We start from the raw sequence: 17,247 nt of genomic DNA, 5'->3' as shown, positions 1-17,247 counted from the left end.
AGTGAGTGACACCGGGGAATCACTATCCTCACCACCCATCCCTGTCAACAGGGGTACCAGTGGCTGCCGCAACCCATGTCAGTGATAGGCTCTGAGGCCCATGCCCTGCTTCCATGGTTGGGTTTACTGCGGGTGTCCTCATGTGCTATCCCACCAGTAGGGTGGCACCTGGTTGTGTGGTGGGGAGGGTCACCATGTGCCACCAATCATCTCCATGCTAAGAGGCTGGTTTGTAGGCAGGTCCTACTGATAGGAGTGAAGCAGGGAAATGTGTGTTTTCTGGGAACATAGCTGCAGTGTGATGTGGGCCCTGGGTGTGACACATAGGTTGTGACAACCTGTCCGGGAGCAAGATGGATGGCAACAGGGGCTCAGTGGGCAGGCAGGACTTGGAGACAGCTGATGGTCCTACGGATTGGGCGAGCTGATGTTGAAGCCTCGACCCTGATAGGAACAGAGTGCCAGGGAGGGTGCTAACGGCCACGGTGCATGTATACATTATTTGGGGGGAGATCTGCTATTCCCCTGCAGTGGGGCAGCGCTTCTGAGGAGTGCACTGAGGAATGGCAGCATCTGGTGTGCCACTGATTGAGCTTGGCCACACCCATCAGTGGCACACCAGATGCTGCCATGAGCATACAAGGTAGAAAGGCAGAAAAAGGGAAGTTACAAATGATGAGTTACTTTTAAAAAATTATCAAGAAGGTAATAATAATAATCTTTATTGTCACAAGTAGACTTACATTAACACTGCAATGAAGTTACTGTGAAAAGCCCTTAGTTGCCACATTCCGACGCCTGTTCGGGTACACGGAGGGAGAATTCAGAATGTCCAATTCACCTAACAAGCACATCTTTTGGGACTTGTGGTAGGAACCGGAGCACCCGGAGGAAACCCGTGCAGACAGGGGGAGAACGTGCAGACTCCGCACTGACAATGACCCAAGCCGGGAATCGAACCTGGATCCTGGCGCTGTGAAGCAACAGTGCTAGGTATTGCAGAATAGAGTAACTCAATGTCCAATGAAGATTCCAACAGGTGGCTTTGTCTGGCAGAATTCCTGGTCTTGGTCCTTGGAACACGGTTGCAGGTTGAGCCCGATGCAGCAAATGTATTCTTGTATTCTGGGAATTAAGTCACTTCGCATGCAAAAAAGTGTTCTTTCTGGAGATCAGACTTTGAAATAGATGGAGGTCGGGGGCAGGCAGCTGGCCTGGACTCTGGTTTTCACTTCTGAGGTTTAGCTGCAACTGAAGGCAAAATTCAAAAGCTGTATGATTAGAGCAATTCAAACAGCTCAAGTGTTGGTCATGTGACAGGGTGGCTTCGGGTTGAGCCATTCAGTTAATGATACACATTCAGGACCCTCATTAAAATCCACTGTATTTTGAGCAGATAACTGTGGAACTATTAGCACAACGTTGGAGATGAGGAGTCACAAATAGCTCTGCCTTTGTCTGGAGCTAGTTGGGCAGATGTCTCATCTATTAGTCCTTTGTGTTGGCTTGATTGGAATGTTCACACAATGCAAAGGACCGCTACATTTCAGGAGGATGATGTGTTTTTTTTAAACAGAACTTAAACAATAGAATATGGAGGAGAAACGCCTTTTAAAGTTCATGCCTTCTCACATGACACAGGGTTTCAATCTTGTCTCCAGAGTCTCCTTCTGTAGGATTCCCAAGACTGTGCTCCAGCATCAACTATTTTTAATTAATTCATTCAAGGGCTTTGCTGGCTAGATCAGCATTTATTGCCATCCCTTGATGCCCTTGAGAAAGTGGTGATGGGGTAGCTGCCTTCTTGAACTGCTGAAATCCATGTGATGTAGATACACCCACAGTGCTGTTCGGGCGGGAGTGCCAGGATTTTGATCCAGTGAAGGAACGGCGATATATTTCCAAGTTAGGATGGTGAGTGGCTTGGAGTGGAACTTCCAGGCTGTGTTCCCATTTATTTGCTGCCTTTGTCCTTCTAGGGTTTGCATGGTGCTGCAAAGGGACATGATGAGTTCCTGCAGTGCATCTTGTGGATGGTACACACTGCTGCTACTGCGGTGGAGGGTGTGAATGTTTGTGGAAGGGGTGCCAATCAGTTGGGCTACTTTGCTCTGGATGGTGTCAAGCACAATTTCAGTTCTTTGGCCATGCCGAGCAGAACATTACTGCTCCAATGCCAATGTAGCGTCTTTCTCCTCAAAGGCCTGCAGCATGGAATCACCAATATTCCGCTACCTTCTTCAATCGCTAGGGCTTCTCCTGAGTCCTCACTACTTAAAGGTCTGCCAATCTTAACCTTTTTTCTGCCTGGAGCCTCTTTTTCTGTTCCTTTCTTTCTTCTTAACTGGGACCTCTCCCTGTCTGCTGCTGCGGACATCCTTTGGGACCTCTACCTGTCCCTCTCTCTAACCTGTACTTAGTCTCGATTATAGCACCCCATTCCTGGGACACATGACCATGTTATTATACCATTTGATTTTTCTTCATGCAGCATCCTGAGAACCCCAAATGTTAGGTTACTAACAAATGAGTTAGGAGCAAGAGTAGGCCACTCGCTCCTTTGAGTCTGCTACCACTCAATAAGATCATGGCTGATCTGACTGTAACCTGCTGCCTATCCCCGATAACTTTTCACTCCCTTGATAATCAAGAATCTATCTCCCTTGAAAATATTCAGACTCTGGTTCCACTGCGTTTGGAGGAAGTGTAAAGGTCCTACCAGTTGATTCCCTTATTTCCCATTTCTTTTACTTTGTTATCATTTCGGTCCATGGATCTTTAATGGAGACATCCCTTTAATTTGAGCACAGGAAGTGAGGAACTTAAAAGTTGCAAAATAGTACACTGTGTTCTGAAGATTTAGATTTTGAAAAGAACTCACGACTTTATTGCGCCCGAGAGATTGGCAGGATTTGGTTTGATTGGTTGACGGCTGGCCAATGGATTCACCAAGGACTGGATTCTGCCTGGCAACAGACAGCAGTTTGATCCTGCCAGGTAGGGTGTTTTCAGAGAACCCAGAGGAAAGCTCCTGGACCGAGGAGAGGCTGTGTATTGCTCTCTCTCTCTCCCCCAATTGTTTCCTGCTTGGCATTTGAGTCTGTAGAGAAGTCTCGAGACCCTGATGAATCTACAATGAAAATGATTACAAACTGAAAGCAGAAACCTCATCCAACTGGAGGCCTAGACTGGAAGAATCTAACTCGAAGACGTCCATCTGAAACAGAGACTTTTATCCTTTTACTTTTATTATTTTTACACCCCCCCCCCTTTATGTTTGGCTGTCTTGTGAATGTGTAGAGGGCGGGGTGAGTTAAGGGGGGGGAGGGGGTTAGAAATTAGATAGTAGTTAACCAGTTGTATTTGTCGCCTATTTAATTATTGTTTTTTCTAAAAGTTAGTTGTGTTTAAATTTACCACCCTGTTGACGAGTTATTGGGCAGCCAAAGACCAAAGACATTTTTTAAATTAAAAGTTAACTTCAATTATGTTGCGACTCTGGGTCAAGTGGGGCACTAGACCAAGATGTTGTGACAGAAGGAGTTCCAAAGACTTCAGTACCCTCAGAAAAAATGTCATCTCATCTGTCTTAAATGGCCCTTATTTTTGAACAGTGACCTCTACTTCGAGATTTTCCCTCAAGAGGAAACATCGGGCTGGATTCTCCGATTTCCAGACTAAGTGCTGACCCCGGCGCGGGAACAGTGGCGTTTTAGGCCAGAAACAATGATGCAAGAGCAGCATCAATCCTCCATCCGGTGGGGGGGGCTAGCAGCCATACAGCGTAAGGCCCTGGCTTTACCTGCGGATATGGCAGGAAAATGGCCAGGTCCGTGGCCGCTCATGCACACGGCGGCAGCCACGCCGTGCAACATGGCGAAGGCCGCATGCGGACCCAGCCTGCCAAATAATGTCTGCCGATGCCCTCCCTCGCCACTCCCCACCAAAGCCCCCTCCCCGACCAGCGTCACGGTTCGCCCCCGACTGTGGTGGTGCTGGACACAGTCCGCAGCCGCCAGGTAGAATCCAAGAAAAAAAACATAAGTGTTCCGCGCTGTCGGGAACTCAGCCCATCGAGGGCAGAGCATTGGGGGAGGGTCTCAGGTGACATCCTGAGGCCGTCCCGACGGCATCTCGTTTTTGAGGGGGCGGAGCATCGCAAAAGCGGCGTCACCCCCGATATCGGCGCAAACGGAGATTCTCCGGCCCATCGCCGAACGCGATTTTGGCGTCGCAGATCGGAGAATCCCGCCCATCCTCTCCACATCCACTCTGTCAAATGCCCTCAGGATCACATATGTTTCAATCAAGTCGTCTCTTACTCTTCTAAACTCCAGCAGGTTCAATCTTTCCTCAAGAGAACTCGCACGTTCCTGGTATTAGTTTACTGAACTTTATCTGAACTGTTTCTAATACATTTACATCTTCCTTATATAGATGTACACAGTACTCCAGATGTGGTCTCACCAATGTTCTTTACAATAATAGCCTCATCACTCATATTCTATTCCGCTCGCAATAAACAATAACATTCTATTAGCTTTTCTAATTATTTAACTTGTATACTAGTTTTATATAAAATTCATGCACTTGGACTCTGATCTCAGATCCCTCTCACCTCAGAGCTTTACAATCTCTCACCATTTAGATAATTTGCTTAATTTTTATTCTTCCAAAATGAACAATTTCATGTTTTCCTAAGTATGCTCCATTTGACAAATCTTTGCCCACTCGGTTAACCTATTTATATTCTCATGCAGCCTCCTAATGTCCTCTTCAAAATTTGCTTTCCTACCTATCTTTGCAGCAGGAAATTTAGCAATCATACCTTCAGTCCCTTCATCAGTCATTTATATACGGCGCAATCGAACGGAAACGTTTCTAAGTATCATCTGTGGCGAGTTTTGCAAGGAGTTTCCCGTCGGCTCTGTAGGTGAGTACCCCAACACTATCTAACCACACTTAGTCATTTTTTGGGGTCCTGGGGAGTTAGCCCACACTTAGAATCACTGGGGAGTTGAACTCACTGGCCAGACCTGCTCCTCAGAGATCAGGCTGCCATTTTGAATGAGATTGGGACACCCTTCGCACCCCCCCCCCCCCCCACGGGCAATGCCACACCACCACATTTATGGGCTTAACTGCACATCCCCCCCCAGTGGTGACACCTTGCTATGGGGTCGCTGAGTGCCCCACCTTTTTAGGCCTTCCCACGCCTCCTTTTCGGCCTCCCCCATTACAGGACTCCTCCTTCAACCTTCCAGAGGCCCCTTCATACCCTCCTCCACACTCCTTTCTTGGGCATGGCTCCCTCAGGCCATGAACCTTTCCAGTGCCACCTGGGCACCTTGGCAGTGCCAGGGTGGGAGTGCCAAGGTGCCCATGTTCTAAGGAGAGGGCCGGGAGCAACCCTGCACTGTCCCCGACCACACAGGGACCTCCGATGTCCTGGGAGACCCCCCCATACATGGACCTCCAATGTCCTGGGAGACCCCCCCCTGCTGTTCTGCCTGGTCCACATTTGTGTGGACTAGTTCTGAACAGCACCCGGCTAGGGACACCCCAGGGAGACCATTCGGTCCCGGGTGAGTACGTCATAGCAGGTTTAAAACCTACTTAGGTGTGTATGGCTTGATCATACCCACTGTAGGGGGACGTAGAACTCGTAAGGCGTACTGGCTGCCGGGAAGCCCGCGGGAGGCTTCTGCTGGCATCGTTGCGCTCCCTTTCGGGCACAACAAAGCCAGAAGCCTCCCGGAAAGTCCGCCAGGAAAATGGTAGATCCCACCCATAAATTTTGAAAAGTTCAGACCCCTGCATTGGTCACTGTTGCACACCACTCGTTATATCCCGCCAAGCAGAAAAAGACCCATTCATGGCTACCCTCTATTTCCTGTTAGTTAGCCAATCTTCTATCCATGTGTGTACGTTACATGAGCTTTTATTTTCCACAATAACCTTTGACCTGGGTTCCCTATGCACACCTGCTCCTGTCCTCATATGTGCAGAAACTCCCAAAGGATGATGGGAGTTGTAGATCCCAGCCTTCCGACAAGCTAAGTCCAGATTTCATGGCACCATCTTTGGCCACAAGCTGAAGTGACACTTTAGTCTGTGTTTTACAAAGTTCAATTTGGGTTTCCAACCAGTGAATTTGAAATCATTATTTGATATAAAGATGTTTTCATGACAATTCTAGTAAACATAGTCACAGTCTGACTGATATGCGACTCTGTCTAACAGCAACATAGAATCACTATAGTGCAGGAGGCCATTTGGCCCATCGAGTCTACACCGACCCTCCAAAAGAGCACCATATCTAGGTCCACTCCCCCACCCTATTCCCGTAGCCCGACCAAACCATTTTTTTGGACACTTAACAGGCAATTTAGCATGGCCAAACTACCTAACCTGCACATCTTTGGACTGGGAGTAAACCCACAGACACGTGGGGAGAACGTGCAAACTCCACACGACAGTTACCAAAGTCTGTCACCCCACTGTGCCGCCCGTTTTTCTTCCTTGCTCAATTAAAACTGGACGTCAAATAGCAATCTAATGAGTAACACCCATACTCATGCCCAGCTCTGCAACTTTAACACAACGCAGTATTGTGCTAAACATTAAACAACATCAATTCATCATGTGGTACATGTATTGGACAATGTTGAACTAGAAGAGTGAGGACAGCAGATGCATGGGAACACCATCTCGCGCAAGTTCCTCTTTAAGTCACCCATCAACCTGATAAGGAATCATATCACCATTCCGTCATCATAGTTGGGTCAAACATCTGGTACTCCCTCCTGAACAGCATTGTGGTTGTAACTAAGTAAAAGTGCTAGAGAAATTCCATCAATAATGACTCTGCCGCTTGCTTCAGATTCAATGGGAAGACTGTTGAACGAATGCTAGTGTCTTTCTTGAAGCCAGCTCCACAAGTATTCTGGCACAACTCCTGCAAAATCTACTTTGATGGATTGAAATGTCCATATGGCCAAAAAGCGTCTTCTCACCAGATCCTGTTTCCTCATCTCTGAAATTTTCCAGGGGTCGACAAAGAAAATGGAGACAAACTCCTCTTGAGGCACAACAACATTGCCATTAATGATTGGAAGGAGCTTGCTGCCAATTGTTTGAAATGGTGACATCTGCACCATGTTTGAGTCACAATGTATAAATGATGAGGTAGAGTAGTGGCAAAAAAAGGAAAGAAAAGAAAGCCAATCCTACTACTACCGATTATTACTCATTTACAAGATGTGGGAGTCACTGGCTTTGCCAGCATTTATTGCCCATCCCTAGTTGCCCTTGAGAAGATGATGGTGAGCTACCTTCTTGAAATGCTGCAGTACCTAAGGTGTGTATACACCCAGTGGTGTTAGGGAAGGAACTCCCGGATTTTGACCCAGTGACAGTGAAAGGAAACCTCCATGTGGTGGTGTTCCCAGGTAACTGATGCCTTTGTCCTTCTGGATGATAACGGATGTGGGTTTTGAAGGTGCTGTTGAAGGAGCCTAGGTGAGTTCCTGCAATGCATCTTGAAGATGGTACACATTGGTACACTATTCGTCAGCGGTAGAGCGACTGAATGTTTGTTGAAGGGGTACCAATCAAGTGGGCTGCTTTGTCCTGGATGGTGTCAAGCTTTTTGAGTGTTGTTGGAGCTGCACTCATCCAGACAAGTGGAGAGCATTCGAATACACTCCTGACTTGGGCATTGTAGATTGTGGACAGGTTTTGGGGAGTCAGAAGTAGAGTTACTCGCCACAGGATTCCTAGCCTCTGATCTGCTTCTGCAGCCACAGCATTTGTATGGCTAGTCCAGTTCAGTTTCTGGCCAATGGTAACCCCCAAGATATTGATAGTGGGGGATTCAGCAATGGTAATGCCATTGAATGTCAAGGGACCTCCAGTCCCATGTTCCCAAAGATCTGTTGGCTGAGCATCGGCTCTTCACCATCTTTTCAAGGACAATTAGGCAATAAATGCCAGCGATGCCACGTCCCAAGACGGAATAAATAAATAATCATGCAATATAGATGAGCACAATGTGTTCTGGGTAATAGAATTCCCCAGTACCAAGGCAATGATAACATGCATGAAGCACCTCTCTCTCATTCTGTAAACCTCTCTAACCACAGTGCCTGGATATCGCCAGAATCCAGTGCTCAGGTAACATTTTCAACTCTGCAACTGAATACAAGCTTCTGAAAACCAGTGGCATTCCATCAGTGAGGAAATCAAATAGGCAATTGTACAAACAAAATTGAGAATGATAACATTTTAATGGGTTTATTATCTTTTAATTAACTACATATTCATGTGAGTTGCAATAATGAACACCTTTTGAAAACATTGAGAAATATAAAAGTAACAATGTGATTATGAAACATCGGATGGGACTTTCTAGCTCCGACACCGCTGGGTATAGTCGCGGATGGGACAGTAAATTTGGAGCGGCATCACAAGTCAAATTTCCAAATTTTCCAGTCCTGCCCTAAAATGTCTGCCGGTGGTGGGCTGGAAAGTCCCAGCCATCAACCTTTCTTCAAGTAGTTGCTTTTCTGTGGGATCTTCGCTGATCTATATTTCAATAAATCAGTATTCAATAATTCAGTTGTATATTTGAATTAACAAGAGGAATGTGCCATTTAATTTATTTTGCTAAGGACAAATGTGATGAATCAACTGAATATTTAATGCATGAAGCACTAAGCACAATACTTTCTTATCGTACAGAATAATACGAAAAGTTGACTTTTGAGATCTTCAATTTAATAGACTTAGAACCATAGAACGGTTACAGCACAGGAGGCCATTCGGCCCACGTTGTCCATGCCGCCCGAGGACACCCTTTCTAATCCCACCTTCCTGCACCCATCGCCCTATAGTTTACAGCACTTAAGGTGCAGGTCCAGGTGCTTTTTCGAAGGGTTTAGGGTCTCCGTATCCAGCACAAATTCAAGCAGCGAATTCTAGACTCCCACTACCATCTGCATTAAAAAAGTTCTTCCTCATATCCCCTCTACACCTTCTGCCACATACATTGAAATTATGTTCCCTTGTTCTAGAATTCTCCATCAAGGGAAACAATTTTATCCTGTCCACTCTATCATTTCCACTCATAATTTTGTACACCTCAATTAAGTCACCCTCACCTTCTTTGCTCCAAAGAAAATAACCCCAACCTATCCAAACGCGTCTTGTAACTGCACTTTCCCAGCCCTGGCAACATTATAGTAAACCTCGTCTGCACTCGCTCCAGAGCAATAACGTCCTTTCTATAATGTGACCAGAACTGCACAAGAAACTCCAGTTTTGGCCTCACCAGTGTTTTATACATTCCATTGTATTATATTCTGTATCTCTGCCAATGAAGCAGAACATTCCATCTGCTTTCTTAACAACCTTATCTACTTGAACTGCTGCCTTTAGGGACCTGTGTACTTGTACGCCAAGATCTCTCACAGATACATAGAAGATACTGCACAGAAAACTCCAGTTTTGGCCTCACCAGTGTTTCATATCATTCCAACATTATATCCTTACATTTATATTCTGTATCTCTGTCGGGGAAACATGGTTAGTACTATTGCCTCACAGCGCTGAAGTCCCAGGTTCGATCCTGGCTCTGGGTCACTGTCCATATGGAGTTTGCACATTCTCCCCATGTTTGCGTGGGTTGTGCCCCACAACCCAAAGATTTGCAGGTTCGGGGATTGGAAAAAAATGAATTGGGCACTCTAAATTTATTTTTTTTAAATGATTTTATACCTCTGCCAATGAAGGAGCGCATTCCATCTGCTTTCGTTACAACCTTGTCTACTTGCACTTCTGCCTTTAGGAACCTGTGTACTTGTATGCCGAGATCCCTCATTTCATCTACCCCTCTTACTATAATCCCATTTATTGTGTACTCCATATAACTGTTTGACCTTCCTCAATGCATGACCTCACACTTCATGGTGTTAAATTCCATCTGCCACTTTATCGACCATCTATTTGAGATTATAGCTATCCTCTACACTGTCTACCACTCAGCCAATTTTTGTGTCGTCTGCAAATTTCCCAATCGTGTGTGTCCTTCCCCCCCTCCATTCACATCCAAATCACTAATATATAACACAAACAGTAAGGGTCCCAACACGAGACCTGTGGAAGACCACATGAAACAACTTTCCATTTACAAGGGCAGCCATCAACCATTACCCTTTGTTTTCTGTTACTAAGCCAACTTTTTATCCAGTTTGCCACATTGCCCTGTATCCCATGACCTTTTACTTTTTTGACCAATTTGCCATGTGATACCTTGTCAAACGTCATGCTAAAATCCAAGTACACAGCATCCACTGCACTACCTTCATCAACCCTTCTTGTCACTTCCTCAAAGAATTCACTCAAATTTGTGAGGCAAGACCTTCCGTTAACAAATCCATGCTGACTAACTCTGACTAGTGCGTGGCTTTCTATGTGTCAGTTAATCCTATCTTTCAGTATTGATTCTACTAATTTGCCCACCATTGATGAAAGACTAACTGGCCTATAATTGTTTCCCATTTCTTTTGATCCTTTTTTAAACAATGGAACCACATTTGCATTTCCCCAGTCCTCCGGTGCCTCCCCTGTATCTAGTGAGGATTGGAAAATTATCCTCAGAGCATCTGCTATCTCCTCCCTGACCTCCTTCAGTAGCCTCGGAAATAATCCATGTGGCCCTGGCGACTTATCAACTTTCAAGGATTTCAATCCTTTGAGTACTTCCTCTCTCTTTATGATTATCCCATCCAATATCTCAATGTTCTTCTTGGACGACTATATTTGCATCATCCGTTTCTTGTCACAAGTAGGCTTACATTAATACTGCAATGAAGTTACTGCGGACTTTTGTAAACACGGAAACACAATATTCATTTAAAACCTTTCTCGCAGCCTCTGCATCTACACGCAAGTTTCCTACTTCATCTCTGATAGGTCCCATTTTTTCCTCAACTAACCGTTTACCATTAATATATTGGTAAAACATCTTTGCCTTTTTATTTTTAAAAAAATAATTTTTATTTAAGGTTTTCATAAAATATCAATAACAAAATGAGAAAGAAAAAAGAACCCAACAGGGTTAAGTACAAAACACAATCTAAAAAAGCAACCCCCCAAACCCCTCCCCCCCCTGTACATAAATAATAAATTAACATTAACACCCCGACTTAACACAACAGGTGTATACACCCCATGAGACCCTCCAGTGTAAATAACATAAACAAAAATAAAGTAACCCCCCCCCCCCCACCCCCGAGCTGCTGCTGCCATTGACCAATGTCTATCGTTCTGCCAGAAAGTCTAAGAACGGTTGCCACCGCCTAAAGAACCCTTGCACCGAACCTCTCAAGGCGAATTTCACCCTCTCCAATTTAATGAACCCTGCCATATCGCTGATCCAGGATTCCATGCTTGGGGGCCTTGCATCTTTCCACTGAAGGAGAATCCTTCACCGGGCTACCAGGGACGCAAAGGCCAGAATTCCGGCCTCTTTCGCCTCCTGCACTCCCGGCTCCTCTGCCACCCCAAATATTGCGAGCCCCCAGCCCGGTCTGACCCTGGATCCTACCACCCTTGCCACCGTCCTCGCTACGCCCTTCCAAAATTCCTCCAGCGCTGGGCATGCCCAGAACATATGGGTGTGATTTGCTGGGCTCCCTGAGCACCTAACACACCTGTCCTCGCCCCCAAAGAACCGGCTCATCCTTGTCCCGGTCATGTGTGCCCTGTGCAGTACCTTAAACTGTATGAGGCTGAGCCTCGCGCACGAAGAGGAAGAATTCACCCTCCCTAGGGCATCTGCCCACGTCCCCTCTTCGATCTCCTCTCCCAACTCCTCCTCCCACTTACCTTTCAACTCCACCACCGAGGCCTCCTCCTCCTGCATCACCTGGTAAGTTTCCGAGATCTTCCCCACTCCCACCCACCCCTCCGAGAGCACCCTGTCCTGTACTGTGTGTGGCAGTAGCTGCGGGAATTCCACCACCTGCCGTCTGGCAAACGCCCTTACCTGTAAGTACCAGAAGGTGTTCCCCAGGGTGAGCCCGTACTTCTCCTCCAGCTCACCCAAGCTCGCGAACTTCCCGTCCACAAACAGGTCCCCCAACTTTTGTATCCCTGCCCTGTGCCACCCCGAAAACCCTCCACCTGTTCTTCCTGGGGCGAACCGGTGGTTCCCCCGTAATGGGGTCCACGCCGAGGCCCCAACTTCCCCCCTATGCCGCCTCCACTGCCCCCAAATTTTGAGGGCCGCCACCACCACCAGGCTCGTGGTATACCTCCTTGGAGGGAGCGGCAGCGGCGCCGTTGCCAGCGCCCCCAGACTCGTACCCACACAGGACGCCGTCTCCAGCCTCTTCCATGCAGCCCCCTCCATCACCCACTTGCGCACCATCGTCGCATTGGCGGCCCAGTAGTACCCACAGAGGTTGGGCAGCGCCAGCCCCCCCCTATCTCTATTCCGTTCCAGGAACACCCTCTGAGTCCCTCGCGCCCACACAAACCCCATTATACTCCTGTTAACCCGCCTGAAAAAAGCCTTCGGGATAAACACGGGGAGGCACTGGAACAGGAACAAAAACCTTGGGAGCACCGTCATTTTGATTGACTGCACCCTACCCGCCAAGGACAGCGGCAACGCGTCACACCTCTTGAACTCCGCCTCCATTTGCTCCACCAGCCTTGTAAAGTTAAGCCTATGCAGGGCCCCCCAGCTCCTGGCCACCTGGACCCCCAAATATCTGAAGCTCCTCTCCGCCCTTTTTAGTGGGAGCTCGCCAATCCCCCTCTCCTGGTCCCCTAGCTTAACTATGAACAGCTCGCTCTTCCCCATATTGAGCTTGTACCCCGAAAAGTCCCTGAATTCCCTAAGGATCCTCATTACCTCTGGCATTCCTCCCACCGGGTCCGCCACATACAGCAGCAGGTCGTCCGCATAAAGCGACACCCTATGCACCTCCCCACCCCGCACCAACCCCCTCCAGATCCTCAACTCTCTCAGTGCCATAGCCAGGGGTTCAATCGCCAGTGCGAAGAGCAGGGGGGACAGGGAACACCCCTGTCTCGTCCCTCGGTGCAACCGAAAGTACTCGGACCTCCTCCTATTTGTGGCCACACTCGCCATCGGGACCTCATACAACAGCCTAACCCACCTGACAAACCCCTCCCCAAACCCGAACCTCTTCAGCACCTCCCACAGGTATCCCCACTCTACCCTATCGAAGGCTTTCTCAGCTTCCATGGCCACCATTATCTCCGCCTCCCCCTCCCTCGCCAACATCATGATAACGTTCAAAATCCTCCGCACATTCGCGTTCAACTGTCTCCCTTCACAAACCCCGTCTGGTCTTCATGGATGATCTGCGGCACACAATCCTCAATCCTCGTGGCTAAGACCTTCGCCAGCACCTTGGCATCTACATTTAGCAAGGAAATCGGTCTGTAAGACCCACATTGCAGGGGATCCTTGTCCCACTTCAGGATCAAGGAGATCAGTGCCCGGGACATTGTCGGGGGTAAAGCCCCCCCCCTCCCTTGCCTCATTAAAGGTCCTAACTAACAGCGGGCCCAACAGGTCCATATATTTTTTGTAGAATTCGACCGGGAAACCGTCCGGCCCCGGTGCCTTCCCCGCCTGCATGCTTCCTATCCCTTTGATCAGCTCCTCCAGCCCAATCGGGACCCCCAGTCCCGCCACCAGTCCCTCTTCCACCTTTGGAAACCTCAATTGGTCCAGGAAACGGCCCATCCCTCCCTCCTCCCGTGGGGGCTCGGATCGGTATAATTCCTCATAGAAGTCCCTGAAGACACCATTGATGCCAACCCCACTCCGCACCACGCTCCCTCCCCTGTCCTTAGCTCCCCCGATCTCCCTAGCTGCGTCCCACTTCCGAAGCTGATGCCCCCACGGCACAGGCCCGCCCGCGGATCGGTGGGCCCCGATCGCGGGCCAGGCCACCGGGGGGGCACCCCCCGGTGGCCAGATCGCCCCGCGCCCCCCCCCAGGACCCCGGAGCCCGCCCGCGCCGCCTTGTCCCGGCGGTAAGGTAGGTGGTTTAATCTACGCCGGCGGGACACGCATTTTAGCGGCGGGACATCGGCCCATCCAGGCCGGAGAATCGCACGGGGGAGCCCGCCAACCGGCGCGGCCCGATTCCCGCCCCCGCCGAATATCCGGTGCCGGAGAATTCGGCAACCGGCGGGGTTCACGCCAGCCCCCGGCGATTCTCTGACCCGGCGGGGGGTCGGAGAATCTCGCCCCAGCTCTCCCCTCACCACTGTCTTCAGTGCCTTCCATACCATCCCCACTCGGACCTCCCCGTTGTCGTTGGTCTCCAAGTACCTCTCTATACTTCCTCGGACCCGCTCGCTCACCTCCTCGTCTGCCAACAGCCCCACCTCTAAGCGCCACAGCGGACGCTGGTCCCTCTCCTCCCCATCTCCAAGTCCACCCAATGCGGGGCGTGGTCCGAAATGGCTATTGCCGAATACTCGGTATCCTCTACTCTCGCTATCAGCGCCCTACTCAAAATGAAAAAGTCGATTCGAGAATAAGCCTTATGGACATGTGAGAAGAATGAAAATTCCCTAGCCCCCGGCCTTGCAAATCTCCAAGGGTCCACCCCTCCCATTTGGTCCATAAATCCCCTCAACACTCTAGCCGCCGCCGGCTTCCTACCCGTCCTAGACCTGGAGCGATCCAGTGCCGGATCCAACACCGTGTTAAAGTCTCCCCCCATTATCAGGCCCCCCACTTCCAAGTCTGGGATCCGACCCAACATACGCCGCATAAAACCCGCATCGTCCCAGTTCGGAGCATACACATTGACCAGTACCACCCTCTCTCCCTGCAACTTACCACTTACCATTATGTACCTTCCGCCATTATCTGCCACAATGCTCGACGCCTCAAATGACACCTTCTTTCCCACCAAAATCGCCACCCCTCGATTTTTGGCATCTAGCCCCGAGTGAAACACCTGCTTTGCGTTTTCTTTAACTTTACTTGCTAATCCTTTTTCATGGCCTCGCTTTGATTTCCTTAGTTACTTTGTCCCTGCACTTCCTATACTCATCTAGGCTATTTGCAGTGCTTAGTTCTTTGTGCTGATTGTATGCTTTCTTTTTCTGTTTGATCTTCCCCTGTATTCCTCTGGACAACCAGATGATCTAGATTTGGCAGTACCACTCTTATTCTTGCAGGGGAAAAGTCTACTTTGTACATTTAGGATCTCACTTTTTAGTGCTTCCCACTGGTTCTCCACAGATATATCCTCTAGCAGTGCTGGCCAGTCCACCTCAGGCAAGTCCCTTCTCATTTCTGCAAAATATGCCTTCCCCAAATTCAAAACCTTTACTCCTGCTTTATCTCTGTCCTTTTCCATGGTAATGCTGAATCTAACTGAATTGCGATCACTATCCCCGATATGGTCACCAACTGTCACTTCACCCACTTAACCTTCTTTGTTCCCCAAGACTAGGTCTAGAATTGCATCTCCTTTCGTTGGATTGGTCACTAATTGGTTGAAAGAATTTTCCTGGACACACTGTATGGATTTTTTCTCCCTCAGTTCCCCTTATATTGTTTGAATCCCGTTGATATTGGAATAGTTAAAGTCTCCGACTATTATTGCCCTCTTGTTCTTACAGGTAGAAATTTGCCTATATATTTGATCTTCTATCTCCCTTTCACTATTTGGGAGTCTATAGTATATTTCTAGTCGAGTACCTGTCCCTTTTTAATTCTAAGCTCAACCCATAAAGCCTTGTTTGTTGACCCGTTTAGTATATCATCCCTTCTTACAACTGGAACTGTTTCTTTAACCATTAGTGTTGCTCCACCTCCTTTTTTATCTCCCACTCCAACGTGTCTGAAGACTCTATAACCATGGATATTGAGCTGCCAATTTTGCCCCTCCTTAGCCGGGTTTCTGTTATAGCAATGACATCCTGCTGCCATGTGTCTACCTCTGCCTTTAATTCATCTACTGTTTGTAATACTCTCTGCATTGAGCATAAACCCCACCATTTTCCCTTGTTGGATACCTTTTAAACTCTGGTTCTTCTGTAATTCCAAGTCTATCAGTACGTGTTCTACATCACTAGCTAATGTTCCACCTCAATTTTCCTGATCTGAATTTGAGCTATCTGATCGGACTCCTGGGCTCCCATTCTCCTGCCACACTAGTTTAAATACTCCCAAACAGAACTAGTGAAAGCCCCCGCAAGGACATTGGTCTCAGGTCTGCCTGGGTGCAACCCATCCGGTTTGTACCAGTCCCACCTTCCACTAAATTGCCCCGTAATTAGAAAAAATGAAATGGGCACTCTAAATTTAAAAAAAAAAAATATTGGTCGAGGAAACCATTCCTTATCATTCCAGGAAATCCTCTTCCACCGCATTGCTACCAGTTTGATTAGCCCAATCAATATGCAGATTGAAGTCTCCCATAATAACTGCTGCACCCCAACTGCATGCATCTCTAATTTCCTGTTTGATGCCATCCCAAACCTCACAACTACTGTTTAATGGTTTGTACACAACTCCCACTAACATTTTTTGACCTTTCATGTTCCACAGCTCCACCCATACAGATTCCACATCGTTCAGCCTATTGTCCTTTCTTACTAACGCACTAATCTCCTCTTTATCCAGCAACGCTAGCCCACCTCCTTTTCCTCTATCTTTCCTGGCTGAATATCCCTGGCTGTTGAGTTCCCATCCTTGATCACCCTGGAGCCAGAACTCCGTGATCCCAATTACATCATGTCGTTAATGATTATCAGCGCAGTTAATTCATCAACCTTATTACAAATGCTCCTCGCATTGAGACACTGAGCTATCAGGCCTGTTTTTTTGGTATTAATAGCCCTTTTAGAATTATGATGTAATGTGGCCCTTTTTGTCTTTGGTTTCTCTGCCTTCTACTTTTCCCTTTACTGCCTTTTGTTTCTGTCCCCAACTTACTTCCCTCTGACTTTCTGCATCGGTTCCCATCCCCCTGCCACATTATGTTCTGTGTAATTGCAATTTCACAGATCATTGTAATTGGAACAGTTTATTTTGTAAATCTTCTAACAAACCAGCTATCAAAATGACTTCCCAATGTGTAGAGTAAACTAAGTACAGCACAATCCCAAGTTTTCCTGTCAAAGAAGATAGGACTAACTTGTCCTTTAAAGAAAAGCTTGAGATTGCATCTTATCTTA

General features: G+C 47.9%; 1 protein-coding gene across 3 annotated transcripts in view; it reads right to left on the bottom strand.

Moving 5' to 3' along the window:
* Window positions 1-17,247, bottom strand: part of LOC140428645 (transcription factor-like 5 protein) — a 71,228-nt gene that overhangs the window by 25,505 nt on the left and 28,476 nt on the right. Inside the window, exon 6 of one of the 3 annotated variants that reach the window (XM_072515325.1) lies at window positions 841-1,251. The exons of 1 other annotated variant lie outside the window; for it this stretch is intronic. In XM_072515325.1, coding sequence (XP_072371426.1) covers window positions 1,138-1,251 — 114 coding nt within the window. In that variant the 3' untranslated portion in view covers window positions 841-1,137. Of the gene's footprint in view, window positions 1-840; window positions 1,252-8,303; window positions 8,587-17,247 lie in introns of those variants that run through there. One more of the 3 variants, XM_072515324.1, reaches the window with a different exon arrangement.

Source organism: Scyliorhinus torazame, chromosome 8, assembly GCF_047496885.1.
Source record: "Scyliorhinus torazame isolate Kashiwa2021f chromosome 8, sScyTor2.1, whole genome shotgun sequence".
NCBI lineage: Eukaryota > Metazoa > Chordata > Chondrichthyes > Carcharhiniformes > Scyliorhinidae > Scyliorhinus > Scyliorhinus torazame.
Note: the sequence above shows the minus strand (reverse complement) of the source record. Positions and strands in the feature narration are given on the sequence as shown.